General features: G+C 34.3%; 1 protein-coding gene across 1 annotated transcript; it reads left to right on the forward strand.

Moving 5' to 3' along the window:
* Positions 1-4,749: 4,749 nt before the first annotated feature.
* Positions 4,750-9,621, forward strand: LOC111890295 (glucose-6-phosphate isomerase, cytosolic). The gene is made up of 24 exons (XM_023886437.3): positions 4,750-4,929; positions 5,289-5,333; positions 5,419-5,495; positions 5,714-5,795; positions 5,955-6,002; positions 6,070-6,225; positions 6,315-6,411; positions 6,520-6,562; positions 6,679-6,746; positions 6,837-6,921; positions 7,006-7,054; positions 7,147-7,219; positions 7,328-7,388; positions 7,494-7,560; positions 7,991-8,047; positions 8,137-8,190; positions 8,268-8,396; positions 8,471-8,534; positions 8,606-8,679; positions 8,764-8,817; positions 8,909-8,977; positions 9,052-9,141; positions 9,218-9,325; positions 9,432-9,621. The coding sequence occupies exons 2-24, from the start codon at positions 5,289-5,291 to the stop codon at positions 9,480-9,482; spliced, it is 1,701 nt and encodes a 566-aa protein (XP_023742205.1). The 5' UTR covers positions 4,750-4,929; the 3' UTR covers positions 9,483-9,621.
* The last annotated feature ends 11,869 nt before the right edge of the window (positions 9,622-21,490 follow it).

Genomic DNA, 21,490 nt, shown 5'->3' on the forward strand with positions numbered 1-21,490 from the left:
CCCACAAATTGAATTAGGGTTGCATGAAGGCTAGGGCAACATTTTTAAGGCTTCATAAGTGCTAAAAACATTACTTTTTACTTCATAAAGCCTCCTAGCCGTTTTTATCACTCTTTGGTGCATTAGGGTTGCACTTTAATGCTTCTGATGGCTCATTAATGCTTCTTATGGCTCCTTAATGAAGCATAGACGTTTTTTCTTCATCCTCAAGTGTCTTGGACGTTTTTTTTTGTGTTATTTCAAGAGTTTCCTTAATTTTCATTTACTAGTTTTAATGAATAATTGGTTGGTTGGCTTGTAACCACCAAATTTGTAATAAAGGCTTCATATAAAGCCAAGTTTATGCGTGGAAAAAGGAATAGACGAATTTTTAAGAAAAAACCTTTATTCAATTGGAATTATTGTTATAATTCACATATTATCTTGTTAGGACGTGTTCTTGACTTGATACGAACTCAATCCAATAGGTCTTGGATTGTTTTCACCGGTATACAACTTAATAGGTCTTGAGTTGTTACTAATCTATCCATTTCTTTCCATTCACATATCATTTGTGGTTACTATTCTCTCTTAATTTACCTAAACACTACCCTACTTACCAAATCAAGCCCATACACGCATCAGTTATCCTCATTATACTAAGGGGTCTAAGGCACCAAGTCCGGCCCATTGGATTTGATATCCTAGTAGTTATTGATACGTTGAGTTTGAGTTAGTGATGTATGCTAGTTGATATGCTTGTCGGGTAGACCTGTAGGACTACCTGTGATACTGTATGATTATCTATATGTGCATTAGTTATGATACATGTCGACATGTTATGTGGGATGGGTTGAGGTTGTACTGCTCCGTGCGGTAGCCAACAAACCCGAGAGTATTCCAGATATGAGCTGAGGGCCCGGTAGGCATTCCAGACTCATAGTGAGGACTCGGGAGCATTCCAGATACGAGTTGAGGGCCCGGTAGGCATTCCAGACTCGTACTGAGGGCTCGATGGCATTCCAGATACGAGATGAGGACCCGATAGGTATTCCAGACTCGTACTGAGGGCCCAGGGGTAGTCAAGCTTGTAAAGTTGTGGACCCAGTGCATGTTGTTCTGTTTTTTGATTGATATGATATGCTAATGTTGATATTGCTATGTGGACTGTATGTGTATCGGTATTTTGGGGGTAACTCACTAAGCTTTCGGGCTTACAGTTTCACTTTATTGTTTCAGGTACATCAGGGGATCGCGGCAAGGCAAAGGCGTGATCGTACAGCTCCTCCTGTTATGTTATGTTTTTGGGAAATACTCTGATAATTAATGTTTTGAAAACAAAGTTGTAATGTTTTGATGAACTTGACATGTTTTAAAAAGTTTAAATTGGTTTGAAATTTTGGATGTTACAAATCACTTTTTAGCCTTATATATCTAAATGAAAGTCGTAGTATACGTTAAACCGAAATCATGCATATAGAGAACGTCCAAATCTGACTTCGTATGAGGAAGTTATGATTTTTCTAAGATTTTGCAAAGTAGTTCACAATCTGGAAATCGAAATTTAAATCGATCGATTCTTAGCCAACACAACCTAAATGAGAACTGGAGATTTCATTAATATGAGCTCAATGATATAAAGACAGTCGAAACAGACGTCGGATGACAAAGTTATGAATTTTTAATGGACTTTAACTGTATAAGCCTGTTAAAATATAACTTTAAAAATAAATTCAAAATTAGCCAACGAAGTCTAAACAAAAGTTGTAGATTTCGTCGATACATACACATGGATATAAAGACTGTCAAAAACGGAGAACGTATGCAAAAGTTACGGATTTTAGAAGATAATTAGTTTTTGGAGTAATATGTGAGTGACACATGGCGCGATCCAAGCCACTGCTTCTTCCCCATGCCTTGCCACCAGATTCTGACACTTGGAACCTCATCACGCCGTATAGGGGCTCAGAACACACCGTGTTGGTCAGTTTCCCAGTCTATAAATAGAGCCGCAAATCATCCCATTTCTTCACACCTTTCCACTTCTCTTCTCCCAATTACTCCCAAACCTTTGATGTTTTTCTCTAGAACTTCCTAAGTGCTAGAAGCAAGTCCCGGAGCACCAGAAGGCTCAGAGAAGAAGAGATTTCGGCTCATAAGTTCTGCTCGAGCAGAACCCGGTTCCTCGCTAAACCTCCTTGTAAGTGAGTTATGCTTACCCTACCTTAAGTATAACTTATGTTTAACCTCATTATCGTTGTTATGAATCTATAAACAAGATTTATCACTGATTCGTAGTCGTTATACTGATTGATCAACTTACAAGAAAAGGTTTCTAGAATGGTTGTGTTAGATTGGTTGTTGGATTTCAGAAAAGCTATATGCCGAAATGGTTTTGCCTCCCAACTGTCATGCCTGACTGATCCTTACTTGATAGATCATGAAGTAGACTTTGAGTTAATGATGAATCTACACTAATAATTAGTTGCAATGAATATTAGACTAAAATCTAGTAATAATGATACTAGGTTTCGTCGATGGAAAGAAAATTATTAAGAAGCGAAGCGCCGCCCGAATTTCGAGTCATCACTTTAACAAGTGAGTGCATAGTCTCTTTCATGATAATGGTTTTAATACAATTATTAATTAAAGTTTTAAATATATGTTTATGTGTGAAATATTTGATATTGTCTGAAATACGTGTTAAAAGTATATCTGACGATATATTATGATTTAGGATACAGAGTAAATCTAAATTAATTAAGAGAAATATTGGGTAATATCTTCTTATGAGTACGAGTGAGATATATACGGAGGGTAGAACTTTAAAATTTGTCATTGATCCGAGAGCATAGATTAGACATAGTCATTCATCCCTAGTCCGAGAGTATGGAGTGGGCATAGTCATTTGTCATTGATCCAAAAGCATGGATTTGACATACCTGATCCAGGAGTATGGATTAGGTAAAGTTGTTAATTTTCGATCCGAGAGTATGGATCGTATCGTTGTGAGGATCGACGAGTTGGGGTATAATTGCTTATATGAGGTGAAATTGTATAGTGCAAGTTCTTTTATATATATATATATATATATATATATATATATATATATATATATATATATATATATATATATATATATATAAAACACTGTGGGATTGATTTTGAGACACGAGGTATACATTTGATGGTTTTAAAATGTGTTACACTAAAACCTATTTGTTTTATTTATATTAAATATTTGGACCAAAAAATTCTTATGAAGATTGGATTTGTGGTGTTCCTAATTTTTAGCTTTTCGTGTGTCATTTTCTTTTTTCATACTAGTTGCTTAATAAATGTCGCCTTCCTAGAAAGATAGTTGTATGCAGATTATTTTTAAAGCCGGTTCAAAAGACTTGCGTGGATATCTAATTATTTTGTTAGGATGGAGTAAATAAATAAATAATTAATTAGGTATGTTTTTGTTAATTTTGATTTGAATTTTTATTGTTGTTATTATTCTTATTATGAAATTCCCCAAAATATCATATATCACGATACACATACAATGTATACAAACAGTCTCTTGGATCTCATGTCGATCCAAATACCAACAAGTCTCTCAGCTCTCGTGTCGATCTGTCTGACGACATGTAACGACTAACGACTATAGTGTGTGTCTAGTCATGACCAACAAATCTAATATATGTCTAGTCATCACAACGGTTAATGGATGTAGTGCGCCTCTAAACCTGTGTAATATCGAGATCTTTTACCTTAATTTTTCAAATACTTTTTAAACATAATACGTTAGCGGAAGTCTTATTTTACGTTTAAATCAAAACATCACCAACATTACTAAAACATTCCAAAAACAAAGAACATCAATGTATAAGTTTGCAAAAACATACGTAAATGAAAACTCAAAACATATCCAAGATGATATCATCACTAAAACATCAACTAGAGTGAAACAACCCAAAGTCTTTGATCATCACCAAACCATCAATCATGCTACTTATACAAATGCAATGTGAAAACAGTAGACAAAAAAAAAGTGTCAAAAAGTGCTAAGCAAGTCAATCATAAATACAAATATACAATGCTAAGAAACATACATATCCCAAAATGTGTAAATAATCATCACAGAGCATGAATTTAGTAATAAACATTGGATAACATTAGATACATCACATATTCATCATTTGATCTTTCATTAAGGTCTACCTTTATTATTCATCATTTAATATTTAATAGATATTAATTATTCTTATTTCCTCTTTTGGATGCATCACTAACCCGAAATGTAGACACCCACCCACATGTCCATCACAAACCAAAAAAACAAGACCCATTCACTATTAAGTGACCGAATCAACCCCTCCCCACTAGGTGCATCACCAATTTCGAAGGCTTGAATATTATTATAAGACTACATATATACAATCTTTCGTATTATAAAAAGTTGTCAATTTCGAAATGATATAGATAATTTCAATTTTCACAATATAGCATTAAAACCTATCCACAAGAAATTTTCAAAAAATAATTTCACAATGCCAACCGCAAAACCTACTTACACAATTCGACAAACAAGTTTTGCAAATAAGAATTTTTCAATGAGGTCCAAATTTAAGTTAAACAATGTCATTATTTTGAAATTCCTAGGACTAGTGTGTGGAATAAATTATACCAGTGGCTATACTTTTTCTCAATAAAATATTATTATAAAAAAAAAATAATAAATAAATAAATAATTAAAATAGAGGATGGTGGTATTACTTTGATTTTTGACGCCGTCCATAGAAAAAGAATGGCCTGATCCACGGCATATTCTTTTGTTTACGATCGCCATTCGCCACCGCTTCTATCTCTCAAGGAACTCATACTGCTTTATACAAAACTCATCAGATTTCAACACATATATTCACGATTTGTTCTTCGTAATTCTTCTTCAATCATCTCCAGGTATTGTTATCTTTCTAATCCCCTTACTCATTTTCAGTCCTTGATCTTTCCGTCGCTTTTCTTTTCAATTATTTCCAGTTAATCAAATACACAGAAAATGAAATTTCGCCTTTTGGCATTGGTTGATAAATGGTGAAATTTCTTTTTCTGAATATCTAATTTCTCATCTGATTATCGAGAAAATTAAGCTTAATCAAAGCAATATTGCAATCGTTATCGAAATCGAAATCGAAATCGACATCGTCTTTTCTGTTATCATATTTACTTCATAAATCAGGATAGCGATTTTATAGGTTTTAGTAATCTCATTAACCGTTGCTCTGTGGAAATAATTTATTTTTGCTTGAAAATCTTTGCAGATGGCGACTTTAATCTCTGACACTGCACCATGGAAGGACCTGAAGGTGATTACAATTCGTCTATTTGAACAATTGCATGTATTCATTGCTAAGCCTGTTAATTGATGATGCGACACTTTCTTACCTACAGGCCCATGTTGCGGACATTAATAAGACGCATTTACGTGATTTGATGTCTGACAATGACCGATGCAAGTCAATGATGCTGTAAGATAGCTTAAGCCTCTTATGAACTAGCACCAAATATTCATTTCTTTTAAGTTTATTGGCTTCTTTCGTTATAAATCTGAATACTTCGAAAGATTTGTTACAATCTCTAGCTGTAAATTACTCAATCTGTTCTTTATAACTATGTGGTTTTACATTGATTATTAACTTTTTGAGCTAAGAGGCTGATGAGTTGTTTTCAATTGGGGTTTATGCAGAGAATTTGATGACATATTTCTGGATTATTCACGGCAATGTGCCACTCTTGATACAATGTCTAAGCTCTTTAAACTTGCTGAGGTAGGTTGCTCTTTCTTTCTCTTAATTGAGAATATTATAGTAATATCATCATTCTATAAAATACAGAATTTACAAATCAAGTGAATTATGAGCTTGAGCCTCCAAAGAACAAAAACAGAAGTATAATATTTTCTGATCACCTCTTTTTTCCTAATGCAGGCAGCACATCTCAAAGAAAAGATTACTAGTATGTTCAATGGGGAGCATGTAAGTAAACCTGTAAATTTATGGGATTGACTAATTTACCCTTTTGATACAAATGTGATTACTGCAGATAAACAGCACAGAGAACAGATCTGTGCTTCATGTAGCTCTTCGTGCATCAAAGGACACAACTATAAACAGTGATGGAAAGAATGTTGTACCTGATGTTTGGCAAGTTCTTGACAAAATTAAAGAGTTTTCTGATAAAGTTCGCAATGGTTCATGGGTAAAATCATCCATCTTAAATGCTAATCTTTATCTTTATTTATTAATTATATATAATATAATAAATAATTCTTTTCTAATCCTTATTAGGTTGGAGCCACAGGGAAACCACTTACAAATGTGATTGCTATTGGTATTGGTGGAAGCTTTCTTGGTCCATTGTTTGTGCACACTGCTCTTCAAACTGGTGAATTTCTTCATCTCCATGTTCTTATTCTAATATTAATTAATCTTCTTTTTGTATAGAATAAAAAAAAAAAAACTTATTATTATAATTTGTTTTGCTAAATAACAGATCCAGAGGCTAGTAAATCAGCTGGAGGACGCCAACTTCGCTTGTAAGTATACATATTTTATAATAAAGTTCACATAGTCTTACAAAATCATGAAATTTGTTATAAATTTATGATTATTGAAATGGTTTTAATTCGTATTATCTTTTTATTTTCTACAGTCTAGCAAATGTTGATCCAGTAGATGTTGCCAGAAATATTACAGGCTTGGATCCCGAGACAACTTTAGGTTCATATTTTCTTTTGTAATTCAATTTATTTCAAACAACATATATTTTTTTTTTTATATAATTAATGTTATTTTCTTCTACCACTGCAGTTGTTGTAGTTTCCAAGACTTTTACTACTGCTGAGACTATGCTGAATGCAAGGACATTAAGGGAATGGATCTCATCTACTTTAGGGTAACTACACCATTTTTTTCTTCCTATTATACCCTTACTCTTTATGTTCTCTTACACAACATGGTTTCATTTTCTTTGTTTAAGGCCACAAGCTGTTTCAAAACATATGGTTGCTGTTAGCACAAATCTTAAGGTTCTTTTTTTCATTTTTATCTATTACAACTCATAAATTATTAACTATTATTCATCATTCTGATTTTTTTTATATGTTTTTCTTTGATGCAGCTTGTGGAGAAATTTGGGATTGATCCTAATAATGCTTTTGCATTCTGGGATTGGGTAGGAGGGAGATACAGTGGTAAGAACAAGATAGTCTTTTTATTACAATAATTCATAAATAAAAAAGAACCCATTTTTTCATTTTTTGAAATGTTTTTATGTGATTTTTCATTTTTATTAATTTCAGTTTGCAGTGCTGTTGGAGTGTTACCTTTATCTCTCCAATACGGTTTTCCAGTTGTTGAAAAGTACAATAACACTAGAACTTCATCTTTCTCTCACTAAAATACATTAAATTTTATCTTCACTTTTATTATTATTATTATTAACAAGACTTTTTCCCTTATTTATAGGTTTCTCAAAGGTGCTAGAAGCATTGATCAGCAATTTCAATCTGCTCCTTTTGAGAAAAACATACCTGTATGTGTTACTCTTCATATAGTCATATTCCCATTTTACCCTCTTTTAATGTAATTTTCATTATACAGTATTCACATTTTTATACTTTGGTTAATTTAGTATTCATATTAAAAAGTAAAAACAAATAGAGTAAATTACTGAAATCGTCCCTATGGTTTGGTCAAAATTGCACGTTTGGTCCCTAACTTTCTTTTTTGCACTCGGATTGTCCCTGTGGTTTGATTTTGTTGCGTTTTTCGTCCCTGTGGTTTGATTTTGTTGCATTTTTTGTCCCTTACATACATAAAGTTAGGGACTAAACATGCAACTTTTACCAAACCATAGGGATGAAAAACGCAACAAAATAAAACCACAGGGATGATTTCAGTAATTTACTCAAACAAATATTAAGAAGACATGAACAATATATATATATTTTTTTGTATTTCAGGTTCTTCTAGGTTTGTTGAGTGTATGGAACGTTTCTTTTCTTGGATATCCTGCAAGAGTGAGTTTGAGTTGTATTATATTCACCTGAGAGGGTATTTTGGTAATTTACTCTTTGTTAAATTCCTCATTTAACATTTTTTTCCCTAGGCTATTCTACCCTACACTCAAGCTCTTGAGAAGCTTGCTCCACATATTCAACAGGTATATATTTATTATTATTATTTTTTAAGTTTTGTAAACATTTGAAGTATTATTATTATTATTATTTAAATTTATAGGTTAGTATGGAGAGTAATGGGAAAGGAGTATCCATAGATGGTGTAAGCCTTCCTTTTGAAGCTGGTGAAATTGATTTTGGTGAGCCAGGAACAAATGGTCAACATAGTTTTTATCAACTAATTCATCAGGTAACTAACTAACTAACTAACTAACTTTTTTTGTTTTTCTATCTGGCTAATAAAAAGTCTAATTTACCCTTCAGGGGCGTGTTATTCCTTGTGATTTCATTGGTATTGTCAAGAGTCAGCAACCTGTCTACCTTAGAGGTACCAATCCCTTTCCTCTCTAGTTTAATTTTCACTTATTTTTATATATAATGTGAAAATTTGGTATTCAGATGAAGTCGTAAATAATCATGATGAACTCATGTCAAACTTTTTTGCACAACCTGATGCTCTTGCTTATGGAAAGGTAATTTTCACCTTTTTAAATAATATAAGTTTTTCTAATCATTTTTAATATATTAATTATTCACAACTAACATTATCTTTCCAGACCCCTGAACAATTGCGAAGTGAGAATGTTGCATCTCATCTTGTTCCTCACAAGGTGGCTTCCTACTTCATATTAAAATTTGTTTTTTTTTTTTTTTTTTTAATTATTTAAAAAAAAAATACTAATTTCATTTTTTTGTTGACAGACATTTACTGGGAATAGGCCCTCCCTTAGCCTTCTGCTTCCATCATTGGATGCTTATAGAATTGGACAGGTTTAGTATTTTTTATGTTGCTAATCTTCATTTATTTTGCTGACATCATCTTACAATATATATATATTTTTTAGTTGCTAGCTATGTATGAGCATAGAATTGCTGTGGAAGGTTTCATTTGGGGAATCAATTCTTTTGATCAATGGGGAGTCGAATTAGGAAAGGTAAATTCCTTTTTTTTTTTTTTCAATAAATAAAAATAAAAATGAACTTATTTTATTTAATTAAATAAAATTATAGTCACTAGCATCCCAAGTGAGAAAGCAACTTCATGCATCCCGTAAGAAAGGAGAATCAGTCGAGGGCTTCAATTTCAGTACCACCAAAATGCTAACAAAATACCTCAAGGTACCTACTTTCATTTCTTTTATTTTCTTTATTTTTTTTATTTTAATATATATATAATAATAAACAACTCAATGAGATTTTTTTTTGTACACGTGGCTTTTTGCAGGCAAGTGAAGATGTGCCTTCAGAACCCACTACTCTTCTGCCCAAGATATAAACTTTTTTTTATTTTTTTTTTGGGTAATTGCATGAGACGTGTTGTACTGTACAAGCATAAATCTTGCCATTTTTAAATGATGGAATAATTGTTTTATCTTTTTTTAATTTCTGAATAAGATATGGCTTGGGTAAGGTAATATGGGAGTTGTATTTGAGGATTTTTTTTTTTTTTTGATAAAATAAATTAGTATGTATTTTTTCTCATGATTGGAACATTACTTCGAGTTAAAGAAAAGCTCAAAAGGTTGATGTTTGTCACCTATATTTATTGTCTGCCAACTGCTTGATGAAATGTTTCTATCACCTCAACAGCTTAGGGGTGATTAAGAGTATGAGGAAAGAAGGAATTGTTATCATCATCACATATAAACCTAAAAAGTTTTATTGGAATTTCAACCTACAGACCTATGATTGTCTTTTACATTAAAACTTTTATATTAGAAAGCCAAATAGAAAACCATTGGTGATGTATGTCTATTAAGCGCCTCTCTTTACTTTTTTAAGAATTGGAGTTTGATAAAAACTAGTTGATTACTTGGTTTATAATTGCGTAGAAGTGTTCCTAAAAATTAGCTCTAAGCTTTTGAATTGTTGAAATCTAATCTCATTCAATTTATTAAATGTTATTTTGAATTAATTTTTTTTATATGTTATTTTATGAGTTTTTCTATTTTATTAAATTCTATTTAATATAATATGCAATAAATATAGTAATAAATGGATATCAATTTCATTAATAAACTTATATTTTAATTTCAAAATTTTCAAATTAAAGTTCATATAGTTTTTTTGTTTATTTATTTAAATTATTTGTTTAAATTTAAAAGATAAATAACATTTCAATTACTTTTTTTATTTTTTTATAAATTCAAAGTTCTCAAATATTTTGACATTGTATTTATTATTATTTTTTTAAAGTTAACTCATGTAATACATAAATCTCACAACTAGTAATATAAAACATAAAAAATAAAAACTCTCAAAAACTACTTGAAATAACTTTTGGATTATAAGTTTTTTTTTGTTTAAAATAAAAGTTTTAAGTTTGTTTGGAAATAAAGTTTTTTCCTTAATTTGAGATTTTCCCCCAAAAGTTAAAGCCTAAAGCTGAACATACCTATTTAAAATACTAACAATATAAAAATAATCTCGAAAAAAGTTGCAAAATTGAAAATTTTAAGTATATATATTGGATTTTTGATAATCGGAATATTTGAAATTTTGAAATACCATATCTGTATCCTTATATGCAATTCATTTCAGATTAATACATGTTGAATTTTTGGATTCAAATATTTTTAACACTTCCCAAAAATGTCGGGGTTAGGATTTGCTGTTTCGTTTTAATACATTTTTCATCTTATTCCCTCCTATAAATGCAAAGATGAGTTTTTTCAACTCGTGTTTTTTTTTTTTTTTTTAAATATATATTATTTATTTGGTAGTAATTATTTTCATAAACATAAACTCATGATTTGCATTCAATCATTGAATTAGTCTCCTGCAGGTTCATCCATTATTTGTTGTTGAAGCTAACCATTTAATAAAGTCAACCCGATGCCCTCCAACCCAATCAACATTTCCAATTTTTTAAACAATTTTATTCATCTAACAACTCCATCTTTCCAATTAATATTCAGAATACACCTTTTTTCATTTCTTCTTTCTATTTCTCAACAATGGTGTTTCCCCCTCCTCCCATCTCCCTCCTTTGCTTAATCTCCATTGTCACACTCTACTTGATGATTTGCTATGCAGTCATCGGCTTCATTGCCAAATCCGAAGTTTTTAGAGTCGACTCCCGTGAAAATGACAAATCTACCCCTGGTTTATCGGTAGAAGAGTTACAAAAGCTACAAAGTTTTAGCCACAAAATCAACCAAGGAGATGAAGAAGAATCATTGAGTTGTTCAATATGTTTGGATGATTTTAAAGAGTTTGAGGTATGCAAAAGATTTCCAAGTTGTGATCATGTGTTCCATAGCCGTTGTATTGATCTATGGTTGGTTCATAGAAGAACTTGTCCAATTTGTAGGACATCATTTGATCATCTTATTCATGTTGTTTAAGATTTTTCTATTTTATTTGTTTTTTGTTTTGAAAATATGTGATTATGAATGTTATTGATATTTTTTCGTGACCAATCAATATAGAAATTACAAAGTATATTTCCATATCGTTGGTCTTGTTCCAATGTACTTCGATTTCAATGGAGGAATAAATATTTTGGAATCAATTGTCCAAATTATAAGTGAAATATGTGTTACAATATGAATACAAAGTCTTGATTATTGAAAATTTATGTATTAGTTGCTTATAACTTCTCCATGTATATAATATTGGTTGTGTCATTTCTTGGTTTTGAATTATAAGAAGCTTAGTTGTGAACACTGTTAAAGGTTTTATATTTTTTTGAACTATGTGTTTTTTTTTTCAAGTTAGGCTTAATAAACAATTGAGGATTTTAATTTAGATTTTATATTTTTTCGGCTTGCATATTGTTATAAAAAAAGGTTTGATTGAATTTTAAGATAAATGAAAATGTCCATGACTAATGCATGTGAAAACAAAATCGACAAATAGAATATCATGGCAACATTTCTGAATATTCAAAACAATAAAATGTAGAAGGGTAAGGGGCCCAACAGGTTTCATATGTTTTAAATTACTAGAAAATTATAGATATGTTATTATTGTGGGAGAAAAATGAAAATCATAGATATGTTACAATGCACAAACCGGGTTTGAGTGAAAGCGGATCGGATTGAAACCAGTTTTGGCCTCTTGGATCTAAACCGGATTGAAAAAAAAAAAAAAGAATAAAAACATACAGATCAAAAATGCAATCCTTTCTTGAGAACCCTTAAAAAATAATTTCAGAAGTAATATATCAAAACGCATTTTTATACTACATAAAATATCGGATTTTTATAGGATCTAAGCCAGTTTTTGAACCGGTTTTCGTAAATTTGGTTCCAATGAAGTTTTATGTCTATAAGTTATATCCTTAATTCGATATCAAACGGGCAGATTCAATTCGGTTTTTTTAACCATTTTTTGTCGGAGCTTGTTCTAGATCAAATACCGGATTTCCGACCCAAAGTGTTATTTTGCCCACATTTAGCATTGTACCATAAATATAAGTTATCACTTATTAAACTAGAAGATATCTATATCTATATATAACGCAAATTTTCGTTTAAAAGACGACACTGATTTTATTTCATTTTATTTGTTACAGGAGATAAATTACACAAACCTGCAACTGAAATGATATATTACAAGAGGAAAAATCATTTGTGGTGATTTTTTTTGTTTGTTTATTTAAGTATGGTAATGATAAAATAAGTTATAAATAATGATCTTTTTTAATAGTAAATATACGTTAAGTTATGGAATCATGATTTATAATTGTACTTTAATTAAATTAAACTAGAATCAAGCTCATTATTGGATAAGTTATTCAACAAATGATTACATAAAATATATAATTATTCAACAAAAGATTATCAGAATTATGTAAAGTCAAGTGGATATGTTATGATATATCGGTTGAGATCATGGATTGTTTAATAAGCCTCTTAATCTCTTAATGGTTTTATTAAAAGACAACCACAAAACCATATTAGTAGCTTGCATTAATCCGCCATAAGGCCTACGATATTTTGAATGTTTTATGGTTTAAACATTGGACCTCATGTGTGAACTTTCACTCATTAAATACTATATTCTCATCACGGAGGGGAGACAACCTCTTAATCTCTTAATGGTTAATCATTAAGGTGTTGTTTCTTTTTTACTTAATGCACTTAATGTATAAAAAATTTAATGGTTCAACTATATTTGGCTGTTTTTTTTATGTGAAGAAAATGTCTTAGTTGGTTAAATTAAGAAATATATATCCTTAACATTAAGTGGTAATTTTATATTTATTTTTCCTATGCCTTTTATTTTCTCTACATCTGTGACAACCCGAAATTTCTATCTTGTAAAGTCATTCAATTCAATCAAAAGTCAAACTTGTTTCTGCTATCTTTTAGCATTGTTTAGGGTCTGTTTGAGTGTTCTAAGCCTAGTACATTCAAGGATTGGGTGTTAGAAAGTATCTACTAAAGTTCATTGAGTTGCATTCAAGCCGGAAGACTCCATCACATGGATCTTACGGCCGTAAACTCTTGTTTGGCCGTGAACTAGCCTCTTAAGTATGATATTCCTTCATTTTTCTTCACTTCTCACACTTCCAAGTCAAGAACACTCAATTCTCTCTCAAGTATCATCAAGAACACTTCCATTTCTCGTTAAATTTGTAAGTGATTCTTTCATTTATTAGTTGATATTCTTCTTGATCTAGTAAAACCCCATGATTTCATCCGTGAATTCATCTCTTTTTAGGGTTAGATCTTCAAGAATACCAAGAACACACACTAGTTTCTTAGGGCCGTAATCACCCTTTCTAGCTTCCAAATCGTAAGTATCCTTTCCATATACTTGATATTCATTAAAAGCTCTTGATTAGCATCCAAGAAACAACCATTTTTAGCACGACCATCAGGAGTTTACGACCGTAAACCCTTGTATGGCCGTAAACCCTTCTTGATTTACGTCATGGTCGTGAACCCTTTCAAGTCTTGGTTGTAAACCTTATCTATTTCATGTGTTGGCCATAAACTCATTGGCCACGAACACATCTAGGCCGTAAACACACCCTTGTGTGGCCGTAAACACCTTTTGTGCAATCATATGTGATTGTAACACTTCATTCAAAGTGTTTCCTAGTCCCTAAGGTTGTTCCCTATCATGATTAGTTTTTATATACACTAATTATATACATATATGTGTCATTATATGCTTAATAGGATCCGTTTGTGCTCGAGACTTCACTTGACACTTAGCATCCTATATCGATCTTTCATTTAAATCACTCACTATAGGTGAGTTCATACCCCTAAACTTATATTTTAAATGATTTTAAATGCTTTTATGGGGGGAATACAAGTAGAAAACATTAAGGTTATAGTATCAATCACATGTGATTTATAACTATCAAACAAGAGGATTTCTTATACTTCAAAACTGTGTTATCAAACAAACTATTTCAAATCATTTTATAAACTGACATCAAGTCATCTATAACCATTCAAATGGTTAAAACTCTTTTATATTCTAAACTCTTTATCAAACTCTTTTAAACTTATATATTGTCAAAATCACGTCTATATAGATATAGTTATATAAATAAGGTTGAAAGGGCTTAGGATTGATAACTCGCTTTATTTCCTGTTCCTTGTTTGGTTGTGGACTTAGGGTATCAGTTGTTTGTCCGAGTGCCGTTTGGATCTTAGTTATATATTATGTATATGTGTATAGATATAAAAGTTCTTACATCAGTTCAATACCTTTGGGTAGCAAAGGTGTACAAACATGTTCAGTTATTCAAACAACATTACTAGTAAATTATTATAGATATAGTTTAGAGGATTACTACTCACTATTTCTAGAACAATGAAACATACAAGAGTCAGTTCATACATGATTCAGTTCATACATGAGTCAGTTCAAACATACTATAACGAGAAACAGAAAGAACATACTATAATGAGAAACATAGAGGAACATACTATACACTAGAACAGAGAGAACATACAATACACTAGAACAGAGAGAACATATTATACAAATACAAGAACACTATAACATTAATGCGAGCCACTACTTCATGGCACGACAATGTACTCCTGTGTCACGTTTTGTAACCAAAGTCTCATGGAGGGAGAGCGTGAATTTGTGTATAGATCTATACGCGATTGACCATCCTACACCTTGATGCTAGCTACAGTGGGACCTGCAGGTCTACGAGTGATGAATGTCATACCATTTCGACATCTTTGATCGTCGTGTTTTACTAGTCAATCAAGTATGGTTACAATCTCATCACATTTTACCTTAATTAAACAATTGGTTTAAGGTAGTTAGTACAATGGTAGTTACTATATACAATACTACAGTACATCTTTATTTTCCTATTACATTCATATTGTGATCTTCTCACATAAACGGTAATGTAAACTATATTTCTGGTAATGATAGTCATACTTGGGAAAAACACTCACTTTTACAAAAAAAAAAAAAAAAAACATACAGAACAGTCGGGTCTTGGTAGAAGACTACATTTCATTATAAGTAGAAAATATAGGATTTTCTAGGAGATACAAACATTTACATCAAACACTTACAAACATTTACATCAAACATTTACAAACACTTTCATCAAATTTAGACAAACATTTGACACTAAAATACTTATGAACTCACCAGCTTTAATGTTGATTTACTCTTTCAAAATAACTTGTATTCTCAGGTCACCAGCAGACAGGTACATTGGACCATGTTTTGAGAAGACGGAGCACATTCGAGACTCGTTTTTATTTTGATTCATATTTTGGTGTCTTTCAAACTATACACAGAACACACTTGTATTAAATTATATTATTAATGCAATGGATGATATTGTTGCTTGTTTACTATTATGCATTGATATGATACTGTACATGACGTCCTCCGCCCCCGAACGTTTCTGCCGTTCTGGTTTGGGGGTGTGCAAATTGGTATCAGAGTTATGTTTATAGTGAATTGAGTATTTCAACCCATAAAAGATATACAACTATAAACACATCAGGATTAAAATACTCTGACCAAGAGTTTATACTTTTAAATAATAAAATATTTACCCAAAGTATACATACATGCATTCATACTAAAATCAGTGCCATACTAGAGCAGAACAAAAGTATTGCGGTTGTTGGACAGCACAAGTAGACCTGGGGATATATAATCAGATCTGGGAGTGATATAGCCTGGTCAACTATATCTTTCCGAGAAGTGATTAGCATGTGCCTAGGAATGGTTTTGGTGTTGCAACAAGTCTAAAAAGTTACCAACACTATTACAATGAAAACTTTAGAACTGAACATAAACTTAAAATACTATAGGAGTATTTTGTGTTAATATAATTACTTATTTGAGAATTAAAAGGTCTTTATTAGTAGGTCAATAGTTGTTGAGTGGATACGCTAAGGTTATATGTGACTAGGGTGTCATAGACTTAGAATATGTGATCTTTGCTTTACTTCCTATTCCTTTTTTGGTTGTGGACTTAGAGTTAGGCACTTATTCGAAGGTCTATCCTGTTTTGGTTACATATGACTGGTATGCACTACGCAAATATTGAAGTAACTGGTAAGGCTCATCCTATAATTATCTTAAGTAGTACGTCTATTAACTATTTCTTTCATCCCTATTCTCGTGTAGATAACATGGCTGGATTCCATCTCCCCGGCAACCTATACTTTCCCAACCAAGGTAATGGTGGATGGCTCGATGCAGAGCCAGAAGAGAATCATGCAATTCCATTAGATGATGACTTCGCAGAGTACTTCTCGGAAGATTCTGACTCCGAGCCAGAAGTCAATGATCTACTCTTAGTGGCTCCAATCCCAAATCCTAACCCTCGTCCGACTTTTCAAGGCCCGACGCCTCTGTGAGCTGAGAACTTGATTAGGTGGAGCCGTGAGCAGGGTCAGCCCTTACCATACAACGGGGACAGAAGCTTCTACAATCTGAGCGAGGGAGGCTCAGTAGACAAAATCCTGCCTATTCTGGTTCGTAGGGTTGCTAGAAATGACGAACAGGGTAGGGCAGCCATCAACCGAGTCATGGAAGTTGATGTTGATGCAGGAGTCAATACAGTCCGCATTCGCCATCTACAAGCTGCTCATGGAAGAGCTCTGGACCACAATGAGGTCCTACAGAGAGAACTTACAGCAACCCAGGCTGAAGTCAAGGAACTTCGAGCACGCCAGGCAACGTTCGAAAGGCGTATGCTGGAAATGGAACGTCATCAGGCAGAATCAAAGGCTCATCCGAGCGGTTCTCGTCGCAAGTAGAGTCTACTCTACTTTGTCTTTTGGATATATTTAGGTCTATGTATAGACTATAGTATTAAATTTCCCGCTTATTTTAAGATCTTGGACTTTCTGTCTATTAGGTCTTAGTTCTGTCAAAATTTTCTTATTCTTGTTTGATGTAAGGCCTACTTCTAGGTCATTTTTCCCGAACTTGTTACAACATTAATGCCAATATTATTGACAAACATCTAATCTTTTGGGAAATCTTTATTCAAGTGCTTTCATCCTTCTACAGCTAGATCTCTATTTCAATCATACTCTCATATGTTTTGTTGGGCTATGGCGATTTAGTCCATGAACCACTCTCATTATACTCACAACTGATTCTTACTATCATCTTCATCTTTGTAAACTTTTAGTTGAAAGATGACTCCACGCCAATCACCGAGATGTAATCCTCTGATAACTCCTACTCAACCACCACCACCTCCTCCACAATACAATCTGGCAGCTATCCAAGCTGTAGTGGTTGCGGCTGTTTTGGAAGCCTTCGCTTAATTTAGTGCTAGTGGTACTAGCAGAAGTGGAACAAATGTTCATTCCACTCAAGGTGATGCTCCAGTGCACTCTAGAGAGTGCTCGTATAAGGACTTCACCAACTGCAAGCCCAGGACCTTTAACGGGACTGGTGGAATCATTGACCTCTCGCAATGGTTCGAGAAAACGGAGTCGATCTTCGAGATCTGCTCCTGTCCAGAAGGGAGCAAAGTTAAATTTGTTGCCTGCACCTTCACAGATAAAGCCATGACGTGGTGGAATAGCCATGTCAAGTCGCTAACCCTGATAGTGGCTAATGTTATGGGTTGAGAAGCTCTGAAGGAGCTCATGATTGAAGAATACTGCCTGAGGGGTGAGGTTCGGAAACTTAAACAGGAACTATGGAGTCTAACCATGAAGGGCTCCGACATAGTTGCCTACACTGCCAGATTCAGCGATCTAGTAGCACTATGTCCGGGAATGGTCCCTACTGAGGGAAAGAAAGTTGAGAGGTACATTTGGGGGCTAGTGCCTGCATTTCAGGGGAATGTCTTAGCTTTAAACCCCACTACCTTTGACAGTGCCAAGCGATTGGCACAGCGGCTCATTGATCATGGAGTCCGCACCCCAACAACAACAACCCTAGTCATCCCATAACCATCCAAGGCCGCTGACAACAAGCGGAAGTTTTGGGATAACAAGAAGAACAAAGCGGCGCATAACTCTACTAAAAAGCAGCAGGTTGTGGCTGTTCATGTTGCGATAAAACCTATTGCTACTGTGTTGATGAAGCAGTATGCGGGAAGCTTGACCAAGTGCAACAAGTGCAACTTCCACCATAATGGACCCTTCCGGGAAATGCAGTGCGCTAACTGCAACAGGAAGGGGCACACTGCCCGTTTCTGCAAGTCTCCGGCTAGGCCAATCAACCAAGTCTCAGGCGTTGGTGTGGGCCAAACTTGCTACGGATGTGGCGAAGTGGGTCACTACAAAAGAAACTGCCCGAAGGCAGGGAACACGGGTGGAGTAGGATGAGTTTTGGCTATAGGCCACGAGGAAGCAGTAGCCGACCCTACAGTGGTCACTGGTACGTTTATCATCGATAACTCTTATGCATGCATATTGTTTGATAGTGGAGCAGAGAGGAGTTTCGTGAACCAGAAATTTGCTCAGTTACTTAAACAAAAACCACGTGCACTGAAAGAACCGTTCACTATAGAAATGGCTAATGGAAAGACTGAGAGCGCTAGCAGTATATACATAGGATGTACTCTAACTCTAGATAGACATTCATTTCCAATCGACCTCATGCATGTCTCAATTAAAAGTTTCGACGTCATTATCGACATGGATTGGTTGAGCCTTCGTCGTGCTGACATCATGTGTTATGAAAAGGTCGTTCACCTTAATCTACAGTCTAACGAAACTCTATTTATCTATGGCGACAAACCCGGCACAAACCTTCATATCATCTCAAGTATACAAGCCCATAAGTACTTACGAATGTCATGCATTCCTTGCTCATGTGGTCGATACGAGCCAAGAGACAAAAGACATAAAGAACATCCCAGAAGTATGCGACTTCCCTACATCTTTCCAGAAGAACTACCAGGATTACCACCACAGCATCAAGTCGAGTTCAAAATCAACTTAGTTGCAGGGGCTACCCCAGTAGCCAAATCGCATTATCGTCTAGCACCAGCTGAGATGCAGGAGCTATCCGGTCAACTTAACGAACTGTTCAGCAAAGGCTTTATTAGACCAAGCTTCTCACCCTGGGGAGCACCGGTCTTGTTCATCAAGAAAAAAGATGGATCGTTCCGTATGTGCATCGACTACAGAGAACTGAACAAGCTTACCATTAAGAATTGTTACCCTCTACCTCGCATAGACGATTTATTTGACCAACTACAAGGGGAGAATTACTTTTCAAAGATTGATTTGAGATCCGAGTATCACCAGTTACGAGTACTAGAGGGGGATGCTCCCAAAACAGCCTTCCAAACTCGTTATGGACACTACGAGTTTGTAGTGATGCCATTCGGATTGACCAATGCACCCACAATATTCATGGACTTAATGAATAGGGTGTGACGTCCTTACTTGGATCAGTTCATCATTGTATTCATCGATGACATACTTATCTACTCTCGAAGTAAGGATGAGCATAGTCAACATCCACATCAAGTCTTAGAAACATTACGATCGGAGAAGCTCTACGCGAAGTTCTCTAAGTGCGAATTTTGGATTCGAAGAGTCGAATTCTTGGGTCACGTTGTTAGTGAAGGGGGAATTCACATGGACCCTTCCAAAATAAAGGCCATTGAGAAATGGTCAGCACCGAAGATGCCTACAGAAATTCGTCAATTTCTAGGCCTCGCGGGCTACTATCGTAGGTTCATTCAGAACTTCTCTAGGATCGTGAAACCGCTTACTACATTGACCCAGAAAGGCGTGGTCTTTGACTAGGAAGAGAAACAAGAAAAAGCATTTCAAACACTAAAGCGAGCCTTATGCAGCGCACCGATACTATCCCTCTTAGAAAGGATAGAAGACTTTGTGGTTTATTGTTACGCATCCAACCAAGGGCTTGGCCGTGTTCTTATGTGACGAGGTTAGGTCATCGCTATGCCTCAATACAGCTACAGACACACGAAGTCAACCACACCACACACGATCTTGAGTTAGGAGCAGTGGTATTTGCTATGAAAATCTAGAGACACTACCTGTATGATACAAGAAGCACTATCTTTACAGACCACAAGAGCCTTCAACATATATTCGACCAGAAGGAGCTCAATATGAGACAACGATGGTGGGTCGAGCTAATCAATGACTACGAATGTGAAATTTGTTATCATCCCATCAAAGCCAACGTAGTAGATGATGCCCTAAGTCAGAAAGAATACTCTGGTCGTAGAGTCAAATCATTGACTATTACTATCCATTCACACTTGTCCACACAAATTAAGGAGGCTCAACTTAAAGCCTTGAAACTTGAAAATGTGACGGGTGAATCCCTGAGAGGGATGGATAAAAACTTGGAAGTCAAGGGTGGCGGAGCCTTATATTTCATGGATCGGATCTGGACACCGAGGCACGGTGGTTTCAGAGACTTGGTCATGACCGAAGCGCACAACACTCGATATTCCGTCCACCCAGGTTCAGATAAGATGTATCTGGATCTCAAAAAGTTATATCGGTGGCCTAACATGAAAGCAGAGATTGCTACCTTCGTGAGTAAGTGTCTTACTTGCACCAAGGTTAAGGTCGAATACTAGAAACCCTCAGGTTTATTACAACAACCAAAGATACTGAAACAGAAGTGGGAGTGAATCAAAATGGACTTTATAATCAAGTTGCCCAAGACAACGGGTGGTCTCGATACCATTTGGTTGATCGTAGACAGGTTAACAAAGTCCGCACACTTCCTTCCTATCAAAGAAACTGACAAGATGGTGAAACTAACAAGAGCCTACATTAGGGAGATCGCACAACTTCATGGTGTTCCCATATCCATTATCTCTGATAGAAATAGTAGATTCACTTCAAGGTTCTGGCAGTC

The sequence above is a fragment of the Lactuca sativa genome, chromosome 4, assembly GCF_002870075.4.
Source record: "Lactuca sativa cultivar Salinas chromosome 4, Lsat_Salinas_v11, whole genome shotgun sequence".
NCBI lineage: Eukaryota > Viridiplantae > Streptophyta > Magnoliopsida > Asterales > Asteraceae > Lactuca > Lactuca sativa.

Coding starts and splice junctions, on each gene's coding strand:
- LOC111890295 (XM_023886437.3), top strand. CDS start 5,289: ATGGCGACTTTAATCTCTGACACTGCACCATGGAAGGACCTGAAG. Junction 8,535..8,605: donor GCAACCTGTCTACCTTAGAG/GTACCAATCCCT, acceptor TTTGGTATTCAG/ATGAAGTCGTAAATAATCAT. Junction 9,326..9,431: donor TGCTAACAAAATACCTCAAG/GTACCTACTTTC, acceptor GGCTTTTTGCAG/GCAAGTGAAGATGTGCCTTC.